Source organism: Typopeltis vanoorti, chromosome 6, assembly GCF_054136105.1.
Source record: "Typopeltis vanoorti isolate ZY-2024b chromosome 6, IOZ_Tvanoo_1.0, whole genome shotgun sequence".
NCBI classification, from domain to species: Eukaryota; Metazoa; Arthropoda; class Arachnida; order Uropygi; family Thelyphonidae; genus Typopeltis; species Typopeltis vanoorti.
Window position 1 is genome coordinate 20817149 of NC_143554.1, and position 24315 is coordinate 20841463.

General features: G+C 34.7%; 1 protein-coding gene across 1 annotated transcript in view; it reads left to right on the forward strand.

The window, feature by feature from the left end:
• LOC150105324 (7SK snRNA methylphosphate capping enzyme-like) overlaps positions 1-5676 on the forward strand; it is a 65808-nt gene extending 60132 nt beyond the window's left edge. The window contains exons 3-4 of the mRNA XM_090394703.1: positions 3142-3268; positions 5085-5676. Coding sequence (XP_090250829.1) covers positions 3142-3268; positions 5085-5443 — 486 coding nt within the window. The 3' untranslated portion in view covers positions 5444-5676. The remainder of the gene's footprint in view (positions 1-3141; positions 3269-5084) is intronic.
• Positions 5677-24315: the final 18639 nt, after the last annotated feature.

Below are 24315 nucleotides of genomic sequence, written 5' to 3' on the forward strand. Positions count from 1 at the left end.
AGAAAACTAGCTCGGATGACAGTGATAATATAAAACGAGTTTTGATATGTATATAAAGTCAATATCAACAGTCCCTGATTACGAATGATGAAAGGAACAGGAAGATTTGGAGCTTCCCAGGAGAGCATTCGAAGTAAATACAATTAACCACTGCTTTGAAATGAAACATATGAATAAGCAATATTTACTAATATTCATGAAGCGCCAAAATACGCAGGAAGCAAAGTTTGTGAACCAACACCAATGTGTGAATTTTTCCATTAAAATATAAAAAATAACAAAAAAGAAATAATAAATAATAAAAGTTAAATATGTCTCTTTTAAAATAAAAAAAATCTACTTAGTCTTAAAACATTTTAAATTTGTTTTCATTATTTCACGGCCCCCCTCAACAAAACCTATGGCCCCCCAAGGGGACCGCGGCCCACAGTTTGGGAAGCGGTGACCTAGATGGTCTGTCATTTATTTATTTTTTTCCCCTTGGCATTAAACACTGTTTGGCTAGGTTCCCATTTTGTTTTACTGCATTGGCTGAGATAAGCTCTGCTCGCACATCCTGGAAAAAAAAAAAATCAAGATCTTTATTAATATCTTCATTTTTAATATGATTCTGTCATTGATACCATATGTGGTATCCTGTCATTCAAAGTTTTTTTTTTCCCACTTGGTTATAAGTTAAAATAAAGATGCTAAGAAATTGTATTCTTGTTTAATCCTTTATCAAGGTGTTAGCAAACAAAGTTTGTGTGTGAAGTAAGAGGGTGGTCTGAAAAGTTCTTGGCTTCGACCATAGATGGCAACACTATCGGCAAGATTTTTTTAAGTTGGTACATCTGTCATAAGCATCCATGTGAAATTGCAAGTCATTCCATCAAGTAGTTTGTTTTATACAGGTGTCTGAAGCAAAAGTGTTGTCTGTATCCCTTGAAATGGATAAAATTGAGTATCGTGCAGTTATAAAATTCTTTTATAAGAAAAAGGTTTAATGCCAAAAGAAATTAATCCACGTGAAGGACGTCCAAAAAGTGTAATAACACCAGAAATCATAGATCATGCATGATATGTTGAATGATCGGCGAGTCGAAGTGTGTGAAACCGCTACAGGGACGGGATAATGGTGCTGGAGCATCGCTGGAATCAATGTATTAGTCTTAAGGGAGATTATGTTGAAAAATAAAAATAATTTTGAAATTATAAATTTGTTTTTTCATTGTTAGATCGCGATTTTTTCAGATCTCGTATCTTCATGACTAAGCTACGTGTATGTAAGTAGAGGCTAATGACTTCGCATTAATTGCCTTAATATTCCATAATGCAAAGAATACATTCTTTTGGGTGTGTATAATGCTATGAATTATGGGAAGACCACTACCCACACAGGTTTTCAACTTTTATTGAGGTGAAAAAGTAAAGGGGGGGGGTGTTCATCACAGGCCTAGAGTAGGAGTATAGACAAATATATAGTATAGGGGTGCAAGAGAGCCTGATAGTATTAGGAGAAAGAAAAGACATAGGATGAGAGATAGAGAAAAGGCCTCAGCTCTTTCATATAATCATATAGCTGAAGGCTATTATTTTACATTTTTTACCAGTCTCATGCAGATAGCCTTCTCTACCTGGAATTGCTCTCTAGTCATCCCTGTAATTCATCATTAAACTAAGAGGATGGAACCATTTAAAGAACCTCTCATTCCAGATTACATGACTTAAAACAAAAAAAAAAGTTATTTATTGCTCATTTGGAGAAAATTTACTGCCATTGTAAAGAGCAATGACTTTTTATTATGAAACCTCTGTGTTTGCACCTGTCTTTACCCTGAATTTACATTAACATACTCAAGATTGCATGTATTCATGTTGTGGGATCCACACAAAAAAGTGTGTTGCCTAACTCTAATTTTAAAATATGATATGTTGGCTTGAGTGATCATTTTATTAAACAATAATTTGAAATTGATGTATTCATATGATCATAGTGCTATTCATTTTTAAATGATGTTGTTTATTCTAACATTAATAAAGCTTACAAACATTTTTTAATGCATATAAATATTCTGCCATGATTTTAAATTGGCAAATCACAATTCTCAAAACCAGATTTTAGACCAATATCCTGAACGACTAATCGACTTCACTGTTTTTTGGCACACTTATTGACACTATCCAAGAAAATAAATTCAATTCTTCTCTGAGCATTTAAGCTCCCATATATTTAAAATATTCATAAAGTCTTAAAACATATAACACTGGACAACAAAATTTCACAAAAGTCATGCTCCAAAGATTAATTTAGTCATTTCTTATGGATTTTGAGGTACTGAACATGAATATCATGATGAAAATGTAAAATTGGCTGTGATTATTAGAAATCTGCAATAGTTTCTTATATAATAGAGTAACATACTTGTCGCATATACTAGTAAATTCCACTTCTTTGTCTAATGTCACTTTTGTCTTGCCATTATGGACTTTCAAAACACTAAATTCAGGTAGCATTGCTCTGTTCTTGGTAAATCTGAGTAGATAATAAGTCTATAAATTCTCATCGATTTGCATTCTTTTGTCATTCTACCACATACCAGCTTTTTTATTCCAGCATTCAAGACTGAATTAAAAAAGATAAAAAGTACCCATACGTGAGTACAATTTGCCAAAACTATGCTTTCTTATTACAGTAATTATCATCAAAATAGTCATTACACCATAATGGAAGTTTCCAGTTTTAGGTTTATGCATTTTATCTACCTTTTGTTACTCAGATCCTCTCTTGGAAAATTTTATTCTATTTATATTTTTGAGGTTCCATGACAAATGTCAAAAAGCTTTTCATACTTATCTCAAAATTTTGGAAGTATATTGCATTCATAATTAATAATGATTGCAATGAATTTTGAGGTCCAAAAATATTAATTTTGGTGTCATGCCTGTTTAAAACAACAACAAACAAACAAACAAAAAAAAAAAACTGTGGCTTGAAATAAAGGATTATACTTTCATTATTGATACATTAGAAGGCTGGGCTATAATTTTAATGTTAGCGTGAATTTCAAAAAAAAATGAGCATCATGAACTCTAACATAATATGCACTAATTTTAAAATGTACTGGTTTATTATTATTTTAATTGAAATTTTGGTTGCAGGAAACTACATACAAGAACTACTATTCCATTAAGCTGAGACCAGAACAATTTAATGAATATTTGTTATCCAAGGAAGTGGGATTTAGTACCTGTGAACTTATTGGCAAGCCACCTCATCCTGTAAAAGGTAGTTATCTAGTTGTACTTTAAGATCTTACGTACTTCAGGTTATACTTCATTATTTTATGTGTGATAAGGCTTCAAAGTGTGATTAAATATCTTCCTATTTTGCTTACCATGGTTTGATTAAAATAATAAAAGTTGCCCTAAGCTCATTTTAAGTTACATTGCTGTTCTAGTTCTTGTTGGCCACTGGTTATAATTCTCAGTTTTATAGAAGTATAATTTCCCAGAAAAAAACTTGTCAGCATCTCTGCTGCAGAGATGTTGTTTTTTGAAAGAACTTTTATATACATTTTTAAATGCAGTATCTTAAAATGGCATTAAATATTTTATAGCATCCTGATATCAAAATGTGACCAGTCTTAATATTCTATAGGCTCTCCTCATCACCTGTACCTCATTACTAATTACTAACATACAACTTCAATATAGACCATGTATTGCTCTGTATAATGTGCCATTTATCTGATATGTGTAGTGTTCTGAAGAACTTTTCTATTGCACCTTGTCATATGCTTCTTCCATATCTACAAATTTAAATGCAAATCCATGCTAGTTTTTTTTTTTTTGAGACTCCCACCAGTAAATGGTTGTAAACCTATAATACAAGAGGATTTGGTATGCTAGAGGTTTTGTTTTCTATTTCTATTAATTTTATATATTTTTGGTATTTAAACATTTTTTTTGCATAATCCCTACGAGCAACTTCAGATCTTTAATGAATGGAGTTGTCTCATGCTGGGAGATGAAGTTCATCTCCCAGATAAAGACAATCATAAACATCCATACCCATTATGAGATTTGAACCTACACCTGTTAAAGAGTGAATGTGCTAGCTTCTTGGCCAACCATGCTGTCATATTCCCATAATATTCCATCTATTTGCCGTAAAGCAAAAATCTGATACTGATAATCCATTATATTGCCTGACTGTAGCTCATTCTTTCCCAAATTTCTCTTGCATAATTTTTATTACTCTTTTTTTTTTCAGATATGCTTATATAAATCTTACCTGAAACACTCAAAAATATAAATCCCTCTGTTATTCTTGCATTGTTTTTATTTCCCTTTTTATAGACAAGCAGAACCTCTGTGCTTCCATATTTGAACATTTCTGGTTAAGCATCATCTTATGCTGCTGTTCTTTCACACATGAGGTTTCTGATATCTTTCTACATTAAGTACTGATATGCACTCTTGATTGCATGCTCCTTGAAAAATTTTTTGTTGCTGTTCTATTATACACTTATGGAAAATATTCCAGATTTGCAAAATATCCTTAAGTTTCTTTTATCATCTCCTTCATTGCTTTTATTGTCTGACTCATTTTATGGTTCTCTTTATAGCTCACAGAACGTTTTTCTTTTTGTTTGAATAATCTGGTAAATGCAGCTGTTTATCTGAATTGGTCTTTCTCAATCCTTTAAGGTTCGTGACTACCGAAGTACGCTTATCTTTTGAAACTAATTTCACAGGATGAATTGGTTAATCTTATGTCTGTTGGTATATTTCTTATCTTTAAATTGCAAGTATGTTATTTCTATATATAACTTTATTATTCTAATATTTCAAATCACAAAATCATCCTTAAAGGAACACTCTGCAGAAAGGCAACTTTGCATGTTGGCACATCAAATAGATGTAGAGAGTATGACATAAGTGTTTGATTTTTATCCTTGATATAGTATAAATGGAACTATTTTTTCTTTGAAGTAAGTTGTTCAGTTATAAATAATGTCATTGTGTCAATAATCATATTATCTGAATTCATATTTAGTAATTATTCAAAATGCAGTTCAATGTGTTATTTTTTTCCCTAGGCTTTCGAAGACCGATTTATGTTTTCACTAAAGGAATAAATGCATCACCCATACAGGTGATGGAAGGTCATGGAGAAACTGAGACTAATAGTCCTTTTACAATCAGCATGAATGCTGAAACCAATTTTGAAGATCATACAGGAAATAAGTTACCAGCAGTTGAAACAGTTATTACTAACAGTTCTAAAGATGTGCTCTGTGATAGCATGGAATTTATAAATGAAGAAACAGATACAGATCAATTTGTACAATATCAAAAAAGTCTTGCTGAGGAAGAGTTATTAGAATCATCAGATGATTCAGTGTTTGGAAATGGTGATAGGAGTGACAAAAAAGATGTGGAGAATTATGGAGAATAGTGTATATTTACTTTCTAAAATGAACTGATATTTGTTGGAAATAATTGTAAAGATTTTAAGAAGTTGTTTAAATGTATAAAAGAAACTATCATGCACTATCATCTGTAGTCAGACAGCACTGTTTTCGGCTTCATTACTTCATCTCTTCAAAGAAGTCCTCATTTGTAGTTAAGAAATGGAAGGATGGCCTTCGTTTAGTATGTTGCAAAAAATAAATTTTTCAAAAAATGGAATTTTAATTTCTTTATTGAACATGATTTTAAACAAAAGTTTTTTCAAAGAAATTGAGTATATAGTATATTTACTAGAAAATAATATAATGTTATATATATAACTATAATCTTGAAACTCAGTTTCAACTTCCTTAGCATAACATTAATCTCTGTATATTCTAAAGTTTAAATACTGCTCTCAGAAACCTCAATAGATGATTTCAGTACTCCATATAAAAGGAAATTTCATGCTGCAAGAAAACTCATTGCCAATATTTCATTAGTACTTCAGTAGACGATGGACTGTTGTTAGATTTAAATGTTTTGTAATTAAGTTCATATGATCATTTTTCTGTCCATGCATTTTTAAAAAAAGTGTTTCCTTTCTAAGTAGAGTCAGTAATATTTTATCCATTTTAATTATGTACTCAGCTGGTATGATGTATGAGACTAAAAGGGCAATGCTTTAAAAAATACTGATCTTTCTGAAGATCTTTTACTTTCAACTCTTATTATAGCAGACACTGCTGCATTGGCAGATGGTCTTACTATAACAGACCACTGTTTGCTTTAGTAAGTAGCTATACTAAAAGAAATTCTCTATAACAATTTCTCTCTTGTCTCATCAAGCTTGTTATATTATGAGTTGACTGTACTAGACATTTAATAATTATGCATTTTCTCATTATTTATATTTCTCTCTTAGACCTTAAACCTGTTAAATAAAAATTTTAACAACAACAAAAAATAATAATCATATATATAAAATATTGATGGTTAAAACAATTTTCTCATTTGTAAATCGAAGTATTTGCAAAAAATAAAAATAACTTAAAAATAAGTAATAAATTATGATAAAATAATAATTTATTATTTTAATTTCTGTCAGTAATTTTGTTCTCCTGCTATATTGTTCTGTTCAAGAGGTCATACATGTTGTAGCATCTAGGGAAAAGGCTGTATTGAGGTTATGTTATCAGTTTTGGTATGACATTGCTTTGTAGCTTGCCTTAAGTGTGTGCGTGTGTTGTGTAGTAAAGCAAGATGCAATTATTTGTTTAACTTCTGTACATATTAAAACTCTAAAACAGAGGTGATGTATCCTTTTTCAGCAGAAAGCCAAAAGTTGCTCCATTAAGTTCCTAACCTAAACTCTTTGGGAACAGTGGAAGTTAAGTTATTGCAATTTTTTCATATGTGTATAATTCAATTTCTCCATATGTATACAATAGAACAAAAGAAGTTTCATTCCATCACATTTACTTAATTGATAAAAACTACTCATTTAGATAGTCAGCATCCTGTAATAAGCTCAAAGGATTGAAGGACCAACTTCATTATATGAGGATCATTTCAAAAGTTCTTCATGCTGTATTCTTATGGTTAAACCAAACGTATATTTAACAGAACATATTTACAGATCTCAACATAATCTGCATTCTGCATTATCACTGCTGATGCATTTGATAAATCAGGTTACTTCATCACAGAAACTACAAGGTTTCTGTGCTGAAGTGTAATGAAGTGTTTTCCTCAGGGTAGTTCTTTAAACTTAGAGAACATTTATAAATTAAAGATGCCAAGGAATTATATTCTTGATTTCATAATGGGATACTTAGGTAATTGTTGTGAAGTCATTAGCTGCTATATATAAATAGGCCCAGTCATGAATATACTTCATGCAAAACTTTGTGTGCTTACACTTGGATTAAGGATGCAACTAAAAATATAATTTCTTGTCATCTTTAATTTATAGTATATCCAAGGGAAAAAACTTGCAACACTTAGAGAACATTTATTAAGTGGTAGATAAATTTTATTGCCCAGCAGGAGACCACTATCCTACTTATTGGAGGCCAAACATGCCATAAAAATTTTTTATTTGGTGTTTGGAGCAAGGTTTCTGGATTATCAAACCCTTGGACCACTCACAGTACCGATGTATAATACACTTACAATCTTTTTTTGTGGATGGGATTCACCTTGAAGTAATTTTGGAGAGATCATTAAAGGATTGTATACAAGGGCAAGCAAGTAATTGGCATCCATAGATTTCTGTATAATGAGATACTTCATATGAAATGTAGCAAATGGATACTCAGGCTGCACACATGAATTTTTAGGCACAAAATCCTTCAGAAACTTACTGTAGTATCACTATCATTTTATTCTTGAAAGCCATTATCATCATTAGCATAACCTTTGATTCTTAAAGCTAGAATTATTATTATAATTTTTTATTTATTTTTGAATGAGAAGTTGGGTGGTTTTGATGGCAGAGTTTGACTATTCTAGTTCACAATCTTATCTTCATATTTCAAATATGGAGATAAGATTGTGAACTATTTGAAAATATTTGAAATATGGCAGCAGTTTCATTCATTCTCATGATGAGCAGTTTTTCTTTGTAGGTCCTCTTGTAAGCTGCTTTGCTGGTATTCTCTTGGTTTGTGTTGAGACCACTTGTCAGCAACTTTTCTCTTCAAAGTTTCAGTCATAAATCTGAAAACAAATATAGTTGACATGTTTTTCTTTCATTTGCAATTTCATCCCATGTTTATTGCTGATCTTGCAGTGTGCAGTTGATAATGACCAGTGTTTCATCCAATAGCTTACAGTGGCATGTCACTTTTCTTTCCCATCAGGAACATTGAGAGTCTGTAAATGCTTTCCATCAGTTCCTTATCTGCTATTGGCTTAGCTCAGTAAAACTTTTCTTGCATTCCATTAAACTTGTTCTCTTCTTGATGTATTTTTATGATGGCCAGGCTTTCTCTTTCCTTGCAGATTTCATTCTAAGGCTGCATGATTTCTTAATGAGCTTTCCTAAGTGTATGTCCAATCCATCTAAATTTTTTTCTGATTTCAAGGTTGACTTTTTGCTGATTTGTTCTTTTCCAGAAGTCTTCATTAGTAATAATTTGTGGCCACCAAATTTGAAGTGTGCTCCACAGATGTTGGTTTATGAATTATGTTTGTATTTAATACATGCATTAAATATTTTTTATTTTGTATCTGTGCGAATATTTTTCATTTTCAATACTAAGTTTACTGAGTTTAGCATATGCACCTCATGCCTTTTGAATCCTTATGTCAACATCTCTAGTTGCTCCTCCATCTGCAATAAAACATTGTCGAGATATGTAAAATTGAAACAGTTTCAATTTTTCCACTTTCAGTTGTACTTGGTGCTTTGTTCATGTTGATTCTCATTTTTTCCTTTTATTTGTATTTATTTTCAAACAGACTTTCAGTGATTCTTCTTGTAACGATGTCACTTTTTCGATGGCTTTTAGTCCATTCTTCTTGAAATTGAGATGTTGCATCTAATAATTTTATTCAGAATAGGATTGATACCATGGTGAGTTATAGTTGGTCAATAGTTTATTATTATTACTACGTGACACCTCCAGGGAGTCCAAAGACTCATCGAGGGAGGATACCTAATTTACATCTCTGTCTCCACCACTCAATCCACCAATAACAACTAGCTGCAACTACACCAACGCCATCTACCTCTCACCACTAGTATTTCCACAGACAATTGCAAACATCCATGCACACAGATGGAATCGAACCTGCAGCCTTTTGGCTGGAGAGTGGATGTGCTAACCGCTCGGCCAACCAGGCTGCTTATTATAGTGATTTTACTAAAACAGTGTTTGCTGGTGAAAGTGACCATACAATTTGAAATGTAATTTATTTAGCAATGGTTAGAAAAATTCAGTTGTTACTTTTTCAGTTGAGTTCTTTTCTAAGGACTGTTAGTTTATTATTATTATTACACAGGCACCTCCATGGAGTCCGAAGACTCGTCATGGGAAATCAAATTGATCCCCACAATCTAAAAATCTAGTCCTCCCACCATTATTGACTACACTTTTATTCCACTTCCAGGGATGATCCATTGTTCTGGTCCCTTCTAGCCAAATGCTGAAACATTTCTCTGCATCTATCCTATAAAATCCTTTAAGCAACTTTAACGTTTCTATCATATCCCCTCTTTTTCTTTTATCAACCAACTAATGCAATCCACACACCTTCAATCTATTCTCATAGGGCACATTCCACAGGCTACTCACCTTCTTGGTCTCTCGCCTCTGAATCCACTCCACTGCTTCCACATCCCCAAGAAACCCAGGTGACTAGGCTTGAGCACAGTAATCCAGATGTGGGCACATCAAGGCCTTATAAAGAGGAATTACAACACTTGCTTATCTCTACTTGTTAATGTGTTCTTCACTAACTAAGTAATCTTATGTTCTACCTTAGCAATATGTCCCTTAAACTTTAACTCTGTCTACCACCACCCCTAAATCTCTAGCTTCATCTATTTCCTGGAGTACAGTGCCATCAGTGTGATGAACTGCTTGTCATCTTCTTATCCCAAAGTGCATAACCTTACATTTCTCGACATTAAACTGACACCTATTATATTGCAGGATAGTGAAAGGAGCTCATTTGAGGCTATTAGATGTGAGATTGAGACTAGCATAACAAAATATACAGTTGGGTGCTGCTATAGACCAGGTGATGGAATAGATGGTGGAGATAGTATGCATAAACAAATTGATGAAATGAGTGAAAGGAGGGTAATTATTATGGGAGATTTCAACTATAGTAATATTGATTGGAAGGAGGGGAGGACACGTGAGGAAGGAACTGGATTTTATTCATTATTAAGGAATAACTATCTGAGACAGCATGTAATTGAAAATACTAGGTGTCCGAGAGTGCTTGACCTAGTAATAGCATCTGAGAATTTGACTGTAATGAATATGACCATGTTGCCACCTATTGGTGAGAGTGATCATAGGGTCTTGACCTGGGAGGTGGCAAAATGTGTGAAATTTCTGATTAAGACAGGGTACATGTGGAATTACCATGCTGGCAAGTATGACAAGCTTAGCAGATTGCTTGGTTCAGTGCCATGGCATGTAAAACTGCAAGGGCATGGGAAGTGGTCAAAGAGTGTTTGCAGGAGGTTATGGCTGACTGTATACCTAGAGTCCGAATAGTAAATCGAGTAGGGGTTAAATGAATGAATAACACCAAGATTGAGCTGCAAAAAAAGAAACAATTGTGGAGGGAATTTAAGGAGAAAGGTCACCTGCAGGCGCACGAACGGTATAAAGTGCAGGCCAGAAGGATAACGAGTATGGTGAGAAAAGCAAAAACAGATTATGAAAGGAAATTAGCAATGCAAGCTAAAGAGAATCCCAAACAGTTCTTTCAACAATATGCTTCAAGTAAAAGAAATACTGTACACGGCAGAATGATTTTAAGCAACGCCGATGGCAGGGAGGTCACCGAATCATTCAATATAGTGAAATTACTAAGTGAGCAAGAGCATGTCATCCAGCTGGTGATGTTGAAGTAATGAAGGAAACATTAGGAATTGTGGTAATTGAAGTGGAGGTGAATAGTCTATTACAGAACCTTAATGTGAATGCATCTGTGGGATTGGATGGTATATCGGCACAGGTCTTAGGTGAAACGGCTAAAGAATTGTTAGTGCCCCTGACCATATTGTTCAATCTGAGTCTCGGTTCTGGTTTAGTCCCAAAGGGGGTGGAAAGAGAGGAAAATAGTTCCACTGCATGAAGGAGAGTCCTAGATTACTGTTGCAAATTACTGACCAATCAGCATATCAGTAGTTGTCAAGGTCTTGGAGAAAGTAGTCAAGGGAAAAATATAGGAATGGATTGTTGAAAATTAGTTACTTTATGGGGGACAGCATGGTTTTGTGAAGGGTAGATCATGCCTCAGTAACTTGCTCAGATTTTTTAACACTGACAGCTGAACTGGATAAGGGTAATGGGTTTACAGTTATACTACTGGACCTGGCCAAGGCCTTTGACAGGATACCACATGGAAGTCTAATCTGTAAATTGCAATATATGGGAATGGATATAGGGTTGGTGAGATGGATAGGAAGGTTGTTAATGGAGAGATACCAGAATATAGTTTACTCAGGAGTAGAGTCTAAAAGATGGCGTGTGACTAGTGGTGTCTCGCAGGGTTCTGTTTTTGGACCACTGCTGTTTAATTTGTTCATTAACGATATAGGGAATGATCTGAGATGAACGGTTCATATGTTCGCTGATGATGGTAAGTTGGGTAGGGCAATAGTGAATGCAAAAGATGCCAAAATTTTGCAGGATGATTTGGATAGATTGCAGGTCTGGGCTAAGGAGAATGGATGTCAATTTAATCTGGCAAAGTAAGGTTATGCATTTTGGGGTGAAAAGATATACAGCAGTATATCACATCGATGGAACTACACTCCAGTTGATGAATGAGGCCAGGGACTTGGGAGTGTTGATGGTTAGGGAGTTGAAGTTTAGGGGCAAATTGCAAAAGTGGCTAAATCAGCTCATCAAATCACTTGGATGCTGAAGGATACTTTGACGAGCAGAGATAAGCAAGTTATTGTTCCTCTGTATCAAGTCTTGATAAGACCACATCTTGATTACTGTGCCCAGATTTCATCACCTAGGTTTCTTCTTGATGAGGAGGGCAATAGGTTGAGAGGATCCAGAAGCGAGTGATCAAGATGATAGCAGGTCTATGGAATAAATCTTATGAAAACAGGCTGAAGATTTGTGGTTGCCGAAATTGGTTGATAGGCAGAAAAGGGAAGATATTATTGAGACATTCAAATTGCTGAAGTGTTTCTATTTCTATAGGATTAATTCAGATGATATTTTTGATAACAGGCTGGTGGTGGAGGACTAGGGGACATCCATGAAAGCTGAGCAAGAGTGTGGTTAGTAAGGGGGTTAGAGCTGGGTTTTTTATATTTAGAGTGGTGAATTAGTGGAATAAGCTGCCTGAGTCTGTTGTGGGTGCTATGACAGTGAATGAGTTCAAGGCAAAGTATTATAGATACTGTGTGAATGTGTGAACAGTTGTGATGGACATGATGTTAAGGGCCTCCCTCGATGAGTCTAAGGACTCCTTGGAGTCTCCCATAATAATAATTCTTTTCTCGAAAAGACCAATATCTCATTCAGGAGATGTATTACCATTCAATACTAAAATTCCCTGGCAACCAGAAACAAAATACCTGGGTGTAATTCTCGACAAAAAGCTAATTTTCAACCAACACATCAAGTCTGTATGCGCAACGGCATCTAAAGCTATCGCTCAGATCTATCCCCTAATTAATAGAAATAGCAAGCTATGTAACAGATTCATCCTATCATCACCTACGCCTCTCCACACTGGAGCCACACCTCTAATACTAACATTATCAAAATAAAACGAGTACAGAACAGGTGCTTGAGAATGATTCTTAATGCCCCATGTTATGTTAGGGGCATCACAATCGACTTCATAGAGATACAAATATTCCCTATATTTTCTCTTTCCTACAATCTTTAGCATCTAAGTTCTTCCTAAAGACGTCTGTACACCAGAACGATTTTATTCAGCAAGCTGCAGCATACGAGGCAACGTACATATTCAAACATAGAAGACCAAAAGTTATATAGCGATGCTCTCCATGCCCAACCAGGGCGAGAAAACTGCTCATAAATTTTATCCTCACTGTAACCGCAGCAGGTAGCGAGGAATATGAAAAGCATCTTGCTTCACCCCTAAAGACATAATTTTCAATTGTCAAAGATACACTGCCGTTTGGGCAGTGTCGAAATGACGTAACGTGCAATGACAAGCGTAAACGGATATCGGTAGTGCATTTGTTTCCTGTAACGATCATTGAAAAAATATAATTCTTTTCATATTTCGAACAGCGACACTCATCATAATTCAGCATTGTATCTATATTAAATAAATGATTATATGTTATTTGAATAAAATAAAATAAGATTGACAAAAAATAGTTCACCATGCATATGCACCAATAAAAAACCAATAATAACAAATATTTCATATTTCACAGAAATATAACGCGCATAAGCATACTAAAAATACACTGCCGTATAGGCAGTATGGGAATGATGTAACGTGCAATGACAAGCGCAAACGAATATCGGTGTTAGATCGCTGTGCATTTGACTTGAAATTTAAAGGTTTAATCGAACAATTAAACCTTTAGATTACAAATCAAATGCACAAATCAATCAGTGTCAAAACATAAGCCATGACCTTTTACATGGTGTATTGCATTTATATAGTGTTGTAAGCATTGCTATTATTTACAAAAACAAACAAAATTTAAAATTTTCATTTTTTTCCCTTCCGGGTGCTGCAGTGTCGCAGTGCTTGTGGTCTTAGTTTAGCAAAACTCTTCTTCTCACCTTCTATGAAAGTCGATCTCCATGTATTTTTAGGACGGCAACGTTTTCTCATTCCTTGTAAAGTATATTCCAGGGCTGCGCGACAGATCTTTCCTAAGTGTATGTATGTCCAATAAAAATCTAAATTTTCGTTTTCTGATATTTCAAGGTTGAATTTTTGTTAATTTGTTATTTTCAGTCTTCATTAGTAATAATTTGTGGCTACCAAATTCGAAGTATGCTCCACGACATTAGTTTATGAATGTTTGTAGTTTTCTTTGAAACCTGCCATGTTTTGCATCCATATAAAAACTGATTTAATATATGCATAAAATATTTTTCATTTTGTGTCTGTGTGAATATTTCATTTTCCATACTCTACTAAGTTTAGCATATACACTTAATGCCTTTTGAATCCTTATGTCAACATCTGAGAGCCTGTGTAGCTCAGTGGATTTGCATGCCACAGCGCTTGACTGCACGAAGGAAGACTTTGTTTCGAATCTAGTCGGCGACTAGAGGAAATTTCTCAAGTAGTTCTACATTTCCACGGTCATATCTAAAATTTCTTCAATGGACTCGATAACAACAACCTGTGGTGCACAGAAGGGTATAATGAAAAAGAAGCGAATTGAGTTATTAGAGATGGCAGCTGACATTAAGAAATGGAAAATCCATGTCTTATTGTAAACCTAAATAGCAGATTAGGAAATGAATACCGACATACAGGAATACATAAAATGTACAATGTGAAATAAACAAATGTCATTTTATAAGGTTAAATTATCATCATCATGCTTTTCAAGGATTTATGCCTAGAGAGAAGACATCGTTGAATCTCTTTAGAGGACTTTCTGGTTTTCTCTTTCTTAATGGTTTGTAATTTAAGGCTTGTTTTGTAAATCTTTCTGTTTTCATTCTTTCAACGTGTTCCATCCATTTATACTTATTTTTTAAATTTTTTTATTATTGATTCCTGGTTTAATTCTTTCATATTTTTTTCATTTCTATTGTGATTGAATAGAGTATATTTTGCTGTTATTTTCTGATAAACTTCATTTATGAGAAAAACGAGTGCTATTAATTTTCGTTTGTGTGTAGCTCAGTGGATGTGGCGTTTGCACTACACGGCGCTTGACCGCACGAAGAAAGACTTGGTTTCGAGTCTAGTCGGCGACTAGAGGAAATTTTTCTAAGCCTTTTTTCGACCGGTTCCCGAGTTAGTCGATCTCTGGCACGGCAAGCTGGTTTTTCCTCCTGGAAACTCTGGTTTTTCGTCCTGTAAACTCAAGAAAATCGACCGTAGAACCCACATTATTTCAGACATTAAATATATTGTGTTAGGGTTAGGGACCACGAGATGGCGGCACATTTGAGCCATCTCTCTTCACTGTGTACCGCTTAATTACTGATAGCCTTGGGCCATCTATCTCTGATTGGTACCAGTGGAGATTGAACTGTCCACTCAGTCTCCAAAAGTTAGATAGGGCTAAATGGCCTCGCCTACTCCCCGTATATGGGAATAAAAAGGCGTTAGCTGTTTTTTTTTTTTTTTTTGCTGTCAATATTTCACTTTCATACAATATGACCGGTAGTGTCAATGTATCGTATACTTTTATTCAGGTTTTTATTTTGAACTAGGTTAGGTTTAAATAGAGTGTTAATTAAACCTGTTATTTTTAAATATTTCGCAATTTTTAGGTTTATATCTTTTTAATTTTAATATGTCATCATACATCATAGATAGTTAAATTCACCTGTTCTAAAATCTTGTTATCTATTATTATTTTAGTTCTTATTGGATCTTGTCCTTAATCGTTTTTTTTATTTCTCTGTTCATATTAAATAAAAAAAATTAAAAAAATAAGCTAATGCCTTTTATTCTCTTATAGGGAGAAGGCAATGCCTTTAAACCCTATCTTGCTTTTGGAGACTGAGTACCAGGTCAATCTCCACTGGTAGCCAACTAGAGATAGCTGGTCCATAACTATAACTAATTATAGGTGCACCGATGAAGAGATGAACAAAAGTGCTGACATCTCTTGGTATCTAAACCTAACAGGATATGTTGCTGTCTGAAATAATATAGGCTCTATGGCCGACTTTCTTGAGTTTATAGGATAAAAAAAAACCCGCTTGCCAGTACCAGAGATCGACTAACTCGTTCCTCCATTTGGCGACTAGACTCGAACTAATAAGTACAAGAACTTATAAGTTTATATTCGTGCCGCCAAGCGCAGAGGATGCAAGTGCCACTTCCACTGAGCTACATAGGCCTTCTGTTGATATTATCATTTCATAATCTGTGGCAATTTCATTTAAATTTAAAATATCTTTCTGTAAGTTATCCTCATACAACACAGACTGTGTTGCTGAGTGGATCCCATTGGGGGGGGGGGGGAAGACGGATATGTGTGTTAAGGCTTCAGATGAAAAACCATGATTTGGCTCTGGTGCAAGCCTATGCAGCTAATCTAGAGTCAGAATACTCTGCCTTCCTAGAGAAAGTGGATGCTGCTTTTGACAGGGTGGCAGACATGGAATCAGTCCTGCGAATGGGTGATATCAATGCAGTCACCCATTCGTTGTCACCCAGTGGTTGGGAGAAACGGTGCCCCTGACCTTAATGCGAATGGGTTGAAATAATTGGACTTCTGCTGTACTAACAGCTTGTCCATAATGAATACCTTCTTCCAGCACCGAGAAGTCCATAAGTATACCTGGTACAGGGATACACTAGAACAAAGGTCTCTTATTGACTTCTTTATAGTCTCAGCAAACCTATTTTCCTCAGTGTTTGACGTTTGTGTGAGAAGAAGGGCAGAATTGTCAACTGACCACCACCTTGTGTGCACTCTATGGCTTCAGAAACCAGATGCTGCCATCAACGCTGGTAGGCCTAAGCAGCTATGCTGCGTGAAATGGGAGACATTGGAAAATGAGGCTGTGAGGAAGAATTTTGCAGATGACATTTCCTCCAGGTTTAAAGAGATTCCCAAGCATACTGCAGATGTTGAGGAGGAATGGAAGCTGTTCGGAACGGCTGTCACTGCCTCTGCACTCTCATGGTGTGGCAGAAAGCAGCTCGGCGTGACAACGGGCAGTGAGAAAAGGACACCTTGGTGGAACCAAGAAGTACGAAAAACTGTCCGGGCAAAAAAGGAGTCCTACCTAACATGGCTTAGAGTCAGGTCACCTGAGATGCGTTTGCGTTATGCTGAGGCACGAAAAGCTGCTGCTAAGGCACTAAAGACAGCAAAGCAGAAGGCTTGGGAATCCTTTGGAGAAAGATTAAACTCATCCTATGCAAATGCTGCAAACAAATTATTCTGGCAGACCATCCGCCGCCTTCGAGGGAGGAAATCGTGCACAGCAAGGGCAATTAAGGCCTCTGATGGTGCACTTTTAACAACCGAGAAGGATATCCTCCACAGATGGAGGGAACACTTTGAGAGCCTTCTTAACCCGGGTGGTCCCGTAGTTCTGGACATCCAAGAGGTGCAGATCGGGGCAATGACTAGCCTCACAGCAGAAGAGGTCCATTTAGCAATAAAATCGCTAAAATCGGGCAAGGCTGCTGGCGATGATGAAATTCGGCCCGAAATGCTAAAAGCCTTAAATCGAGACTGTGTTCCCTGGCTGACTCGAGTGTGTCAGGCTCCTTGGATATCTGGGCAAGCACCAAAGCAATGTCAGACAGGCATAATAATACCAGTCTTTAAGAAGGGAGACCAGAAGGATTGCAGTAACAATCGTGGCATCTCTCTGTTCAGCCTGCCTGGGAAAGTGTATGCTAAGTGCTTGGAAAGACGGTGCAGGAGCATAGTTGAGTCAAATTTCCAGGAAGAAAAATGTGGCTTTCGTCCTGGTAGAAGAACAACTGACCAAATCTTCACTTTAAGGCAAGTCTTTGAGAAATCTTGGGAATGTGCCAAGAATGTCTACACATGTTTCGTGGACTTGGAGAAGGCATATGACCGGGTTCCTCGGGATAAGCTTTGGCAAGATTCCTGGAGTATGGAGTGGATGGTCAACTATTAGCTGCCATCAAGTCCCTGTATGAATGCCCAGACTTTTGTGTCAGGGTAAACAGCACAAAGTCTGAACCTTTCACAGTCTCCGTTGGCCTCCGCCAAGGGTGTGTTCTGTCACCCCTCCTTTTCATAATATTTATGGACTGGATTGATAGGCACAGCCGAGGCAGTGAGTGTGTCAGAATTGGAAAATGTAGCATTGATGTCTGCTTTTTGCAGATGACCTAGTTCTGCTTAGCTCTTCCACAGATGACCTCCAGCGGACCCTGGATAGGTTTGTAGCTGTTTGTGCAGATGCCGGAATGAAGATCGGTGTGGCCAAAACTGAAACATTTGTGGTCTCAAGAACCCCAGTTCACTCTAAATATAAGTGGAGTCCCAATGAGACAGGTGGAGAAGTTTAAATACCTTGGGTCCATATTCACGAATGATGGAAAATGGGACGTAGAGCTAGATACTCGAATTGGCTTAGCAAGCTCAATATTGCAGGAGCTTGGCCGTTCGGTAGTATTGAAGCGGGAGTTAAGCCAGAAGGCAAAGCTGGCTGTCTTCAATACAGTCTATGTCCCCATCCTCACCTATGGTCATGAGAGTTGGATAATGACTGAAAGAATGCGGACACGAATCCAAGGCCTTACGATATGATAGTTCATAAATTAATCTTATTCGTATTTCATTATTTTCAAATATCTTTTGATAGCTTTTAGGATATTATTTTGTATTTGTCTTTCTTTTAATATGTTAAATAAGATACTTCTTTTAACTTTATCGAACGCTTTTCAAAGCGAATAAATAAATATTATTATTATTCCTGATACCTCCAAGGAGTCCGAAAACTCATCGCGGGAGGACACCTATAACTGTCTCTACACCTAACCTCTACTACGAATCATCTCCATCAACGCCATCTACCGCCCACCTCCAACACAACTAGTAAAATAAATCAGCTAACACCTTTTATATCTTTATAGGGAGTAGGCAAGGACTTTAAACCCTATCTAGCTTTTGGAGACTGAGTGGGAAGTTAAATTTCTACTGTTAGCCAATGAAAGAATAAATGAATATATGTTTCTAAATTGTATTCTCTTCTTTTAGGCAAAAGGCTGGGTCTATACATGATCGCCCTTTTCTAAATCCATTTTGTACTTTTAAAATAAAGCTTTCAGAATATTTTATTAGTTTGTTTTTCAAAATTCTGCTATATATTTATTAACAGGAATTTAAAATACTCATGCCTCTATTATTTTATGGGTCATCTCTTGTTTTGTAAGAGGTCATCTCCTTCTAGAAGATTGAGTACCATGAGCTTTCACCATGTGCGGTTTTGTGCTTCTTTTTTATTATTCATAAGACCAAAAGGTACAGTCCTTAATATTTCCAATTCAACCTGTTCTTTGTCATTCAACCTCTTCTTCTTTTTCCTTGTATCATTACTTCTAGAAGTATTTTTGTAGAGATTAATGTCTTAGTATGTGTCCAAGGTAATGGTTTTCCTTTTCTTATCAACAGAATTCTATTTTCTGAAATCATCTCTAATATCTCTATATTAGGTTTTTTGATAGTCCATGGGACTATATTCTATTGTCTATTATATTCTATAGTCAGAATCCCTATAGTCAATGAGATTATAGGTAATATGAAATATGGATTCTCAGAAGAATCTGGGGATCCATATTTCAAAGGCTTTAAGTTTATTTTCGCAATGTTTTGATAGTGTCCAGGTTTCTGCTCCATATGGAAGTATGACCATACGTAGCATTTGGACAGACTAATCATTGTTTTTTGTGTGAATTTCCCTTGAGTTCAGAATGTTTTTCATGCTAATGAAGTTGATCTAGCAATTTCTGTCCTTCTTAATATTTCATAATCACAATTTCCATTCTCTGTAATTAGTTGATCCAAATATATATAACTCTCTTCTTGATCTAAGTTTATTTCCTCTGATCTTAATATTTATATCTGTTATTTTCCCTTCTTCTCTTGTTACCAGTATGGTTTTGGTATATTTGAAGTTGAAATTAAGTCCACATTTTTCACTTAGTTTCAGCGTCTTTTCCAGTAGATTTTTACAAAGGTTTAAAGACAGAGATCGCTATTTTTTTTTCTTCTATTCTATTGGTGAATTACTTGTTGAATAGATTTTATTAAAGAATAATAAGCTTCTTTCTTTGAACCTTATCCTAGCATATTTAAGTGATTTTGATCCTAACTTTTCTTCTTCAGGTGATTTTCTATTTCTTGTTTCTTTCAGGTTGATTTCTAATAATTCTTTAGTTATTTCTTTTCGTTTTCATTAAACGTTTGTCAGTTATCTTTTTTAAAATTATTTATTTGTCCAAAATTCCTTATAGAAATTTAGAAATTTTTCTAATTTCAATCCGGCATTTAATTTTACGCTTTCTTTAGTATCTGTACTTAAACATTTTTAAAATCTTATAAACGTTGGGTCTTATTTTATATAAATCATGTTCTGAATTAGAAACAAATATCTTCCATGATTCGATATGTCTTTTTCTAACTTCTCTTTTAGACATGGCTGTTATACTCAGAGCCGTTTCTACATTTTGCGGGGCCCTGTGCGAAATGGAAAAGCGGGGCCCATGAAAGTTAGTAACATTTATGGAAATTTTAAATGGAAGAATATCTTGTTAATTAATTAATTAAAGCAAATATGAAAAATATTTATGTACATAAATAAACAAGTATGCCCTTCAGCATCAATTTAAGTAAAGGGAAAAAATCAGTTTAAAAATCAATGTGTTTGCAGATACTAGTTATGGTTGTGGTAGAGGTGGGCGGTGGATGGCGTAGATGGAGATGATTCGTAGTAGTTGAGACAGTTGTAGGTGTCCTCCCGCGATGAGACTTCGGACTCCTTGGGGGTGTCACGAATAATAATAATAATAATATTATTATTATTACTATTATTATGTAAGTACATCTTATCATATAAATACACCAGAACAATGATTTATTTAATAATATATATAAGAATATAAAAATAAGAAAAAAATATTAATTTTTACTATAAAGAATGAAATATATCTATAACAACTTATAAGATTTAAAAGAAATCTTAATATATTAAATTTTATTTAACCTAATGCGCTTATCAACAAAATCATTTATAACGCTATCAAAATTCAATTTTTTTTTGCAATTTCATGCTCTATAGATATTATTGCCAGGGACGACAAACGTCCTTGAGTCATAGAAGATTGCAAATAGGTGTTTATTAATTTTAATTTGGAAAATGACCTTTCTGCTGATGCGACCGTAACTGGACTGGTCAATAATATTTTAAATGTCGTAGTAATATTTGGATAAATATCCCACAAATTATTTGCAATTATGCATTTTAAAATATTCATGGGTGCATCTTCTGGAACAATATTTCTAAAAATAATTATTTCATTTTAAAATTCAGATTCATCAATATCTGTAGTTATTTTTTGATACAGCTGTTCGCAGCAAAAGTTTAATTCATTTTCTGTCATTTTCTTATTAATTTCATATCGTAAAGAAATCCAAATGATTTTTGTTGAATTCCATACAATTGAAATCTTTTATTGACAGATTGTAGTATCTAAAATTATTACAAAAAAAGAAATTTATCCTAAAATTATCTTTGTTATCAGCTATGTGTGATTCATCAGGCGTTTCATAATCAAAAAATACTTTTCTTCGACGTACTTTCTTTCAATTTATTTTCTATTTCTAATAGATTTGAGAGTACTTTAGCAATCTCGAAACAGCTATCAAATCCTGATATTCTCTGCTCTTCGAAGTACTGCACTAAATCCTTAATATGCTTAGTTGCTACTTATATGGGAATTTTTGCATTTTGTAATACTTTACTAAATTAACTCTTGACAAAATCTCATACCAAACTACATGGCTTAGTATACAAGGCTTAGTATAAACTCAAATGAATCTATTTGTTCATATATTGAAACCACTTCTACTTTCATAGTATTATCTGATGCAGTTTTAAATAATTCTTTTAGTGAATTTAAAAATTCTGGAATTTGAAAACATACTGCTCTATCTGATTCTATTCTACATTCCCATCTTATATCACGTAACGGTTTTGGAGTTAATTGTTTAACAATTTTCTTTAATATGTCCCAACTGAAGTTGAGGCAGCAAATAATGTATATATTTTTTGTATAACATTAAAAAAATTTATTGCTATAATTGATGATTTTGCGACATCCTTCCTCTAAAATCAAATTTAAATTATGACAGGAATATAAAATGCCCTTTCGTTTTCATTTAAAATGTAAGCACGGATTCCATTATATGCTCCTTTCATATTCGCTCCGTTATCATACCTTGCCCTGTACAATCTGACAATTTAAGGTTTAATTTATTCAAACGCGCTTTTATATTTTCATATATACTAGTAGTCATTAGTTATTAAATACGTCAAGAAGTGTTCACAAATTTCAATATCTGCTTCAAATATATGTAAAAATCTAAAAATTACTGAAATTTGCTCCTGATGACTATCATCAGGAGTACAATCGAGAATTATCGAATAGTGTAATTTTTTGCCTGTCGTATCATATTTACAATATTTTGTTAAATTTTGGTTCCCATATCAACGATTAATTCATTTTGCACAATGGGTGATAGATACGAATTTTGTTTCTTACCTATAATTTTTTCCAAATGTCGCATTAAATGATTTTTTAAAAGTGGATCAAATTCTGCAATTAATTCTATGATTCCAAAAAAAAAAAAAATACCATTATGGGCTGTGTACAAAGTATCAAAATTACCTCTAAAATCTAAATTATGTCAAAAAAAAAAAAATCAGCTAACGCCTTTTTATTCCCGTATACGGGAGTAGGCGAGGCCATTTAGCCCTATCTAACTTTTGGAGACTGAGTGGGCAGTTCAATCTCCACTGGTACCCAATCAGAGACAAATGGCCCAAAGCTATCACTAATTAAGCGGTACGCAGTGAAGAGAGACGGCTCAAATGTGCCGCCATCTCGTGGTCCCTAACCTTAACACAATATATTTAATGTCAGAAATAATGTGGGTTCTACGGTCGATTTTCTTGAGTTTACGGGACGAAAAACCCGAGTTTCCGGGAGGAAAAACCCGCTTGCCCGTGCCAGAGATCGACTAACTCGGGAACCGGTCGAAAAAAGGCTTAGAAAAATTTCCTCTAGTCGGCGACTAGATTTGAACCACCAAACCCTTTCTTCGTGCGGTCAAGCGCTGTAGAGTGCAAACGCCACTTCTACTAAGCTACACAGGCTCAGATAAATTCTTAAAACAATTGAAGTATTCGGAAACGTATCCAGTGGCGGCTCGTCCATAAGGGGCTGCATTGAATGCAGATCCAGCGTTGGGTATAGTAGCGAGTAGTACTGAGTAGTATAGTCAACTCTTGAGGTGCATTCAATGCAGCCCTTATGGACAAGCCGCCACTGAACGTATATGTAAATTGTTCTTATATGAAGTTCAACAAATCGTGAGGGATATATCTTTTTTTATGAAACATATGAAACTTTTGAGTTCCTGGAAAAGGACGTTGCCATCAATTTCACGATCATTTGGATTGAAAGCAGAGCTTGACAATTCAGTTTTGTTTCAAGAAGAATCTGAATTTCCTTCACCTTTATCATCTAATGCTTTAACAGCTCTCAGCTTCTACTTCTTTTGAATTCACAGCACTGCTACCAGCTTCAACATCAGTAGATGAAATCTTTCGTTTCTTTTATAAATGTGATTTTTCTGCAGTCAAGAATTTACTTAAGGACCAGCCAATTCTTGTTCTATTCGCAATTTCTGTTGCCTTCTTTTCCTGTATTGGGCTCAGGTCAAAGTTGTTAGTTTTTTTCTTATATTATTATATCTCTGACATTTAGAATTGAATCATTAAATATAATTATTAATTATATTTAAGATTTATCATGATGGGTTGGACTGTACATAAATAAATTAATTAATGAATTGATAAACAATATTTAAAATCAGTAGATATCACTTATTCTTAGGATTATATTCGCAGACCTCTTTCGAGAAATAGCCAGCTTTCAAATATACTCGTACGTAAGATCATGCAAGATATAATATCACAATGGAAATACCAGAAGCGTGCAATCACGGCTATTCTATGTCTAAACGAATCTCCCTGCACACTTACACGCAGCTGCCCTGAGTACTCTAATAGCATAAGGGTCATAAAATAAGAAGAGATTGTTGAATAGATTTTATATAAGAATAATAAGAGAATAATGAAATGAAATTAATTTTATTTAGTCAATTTTTATTTATTCATTCATTTATTTTCGATTTATTAAATAACCCAGTATACCGGCCTCTGAATCGAGGTGTCGCTTAAACAATCCGTAGTGCGTGTACTG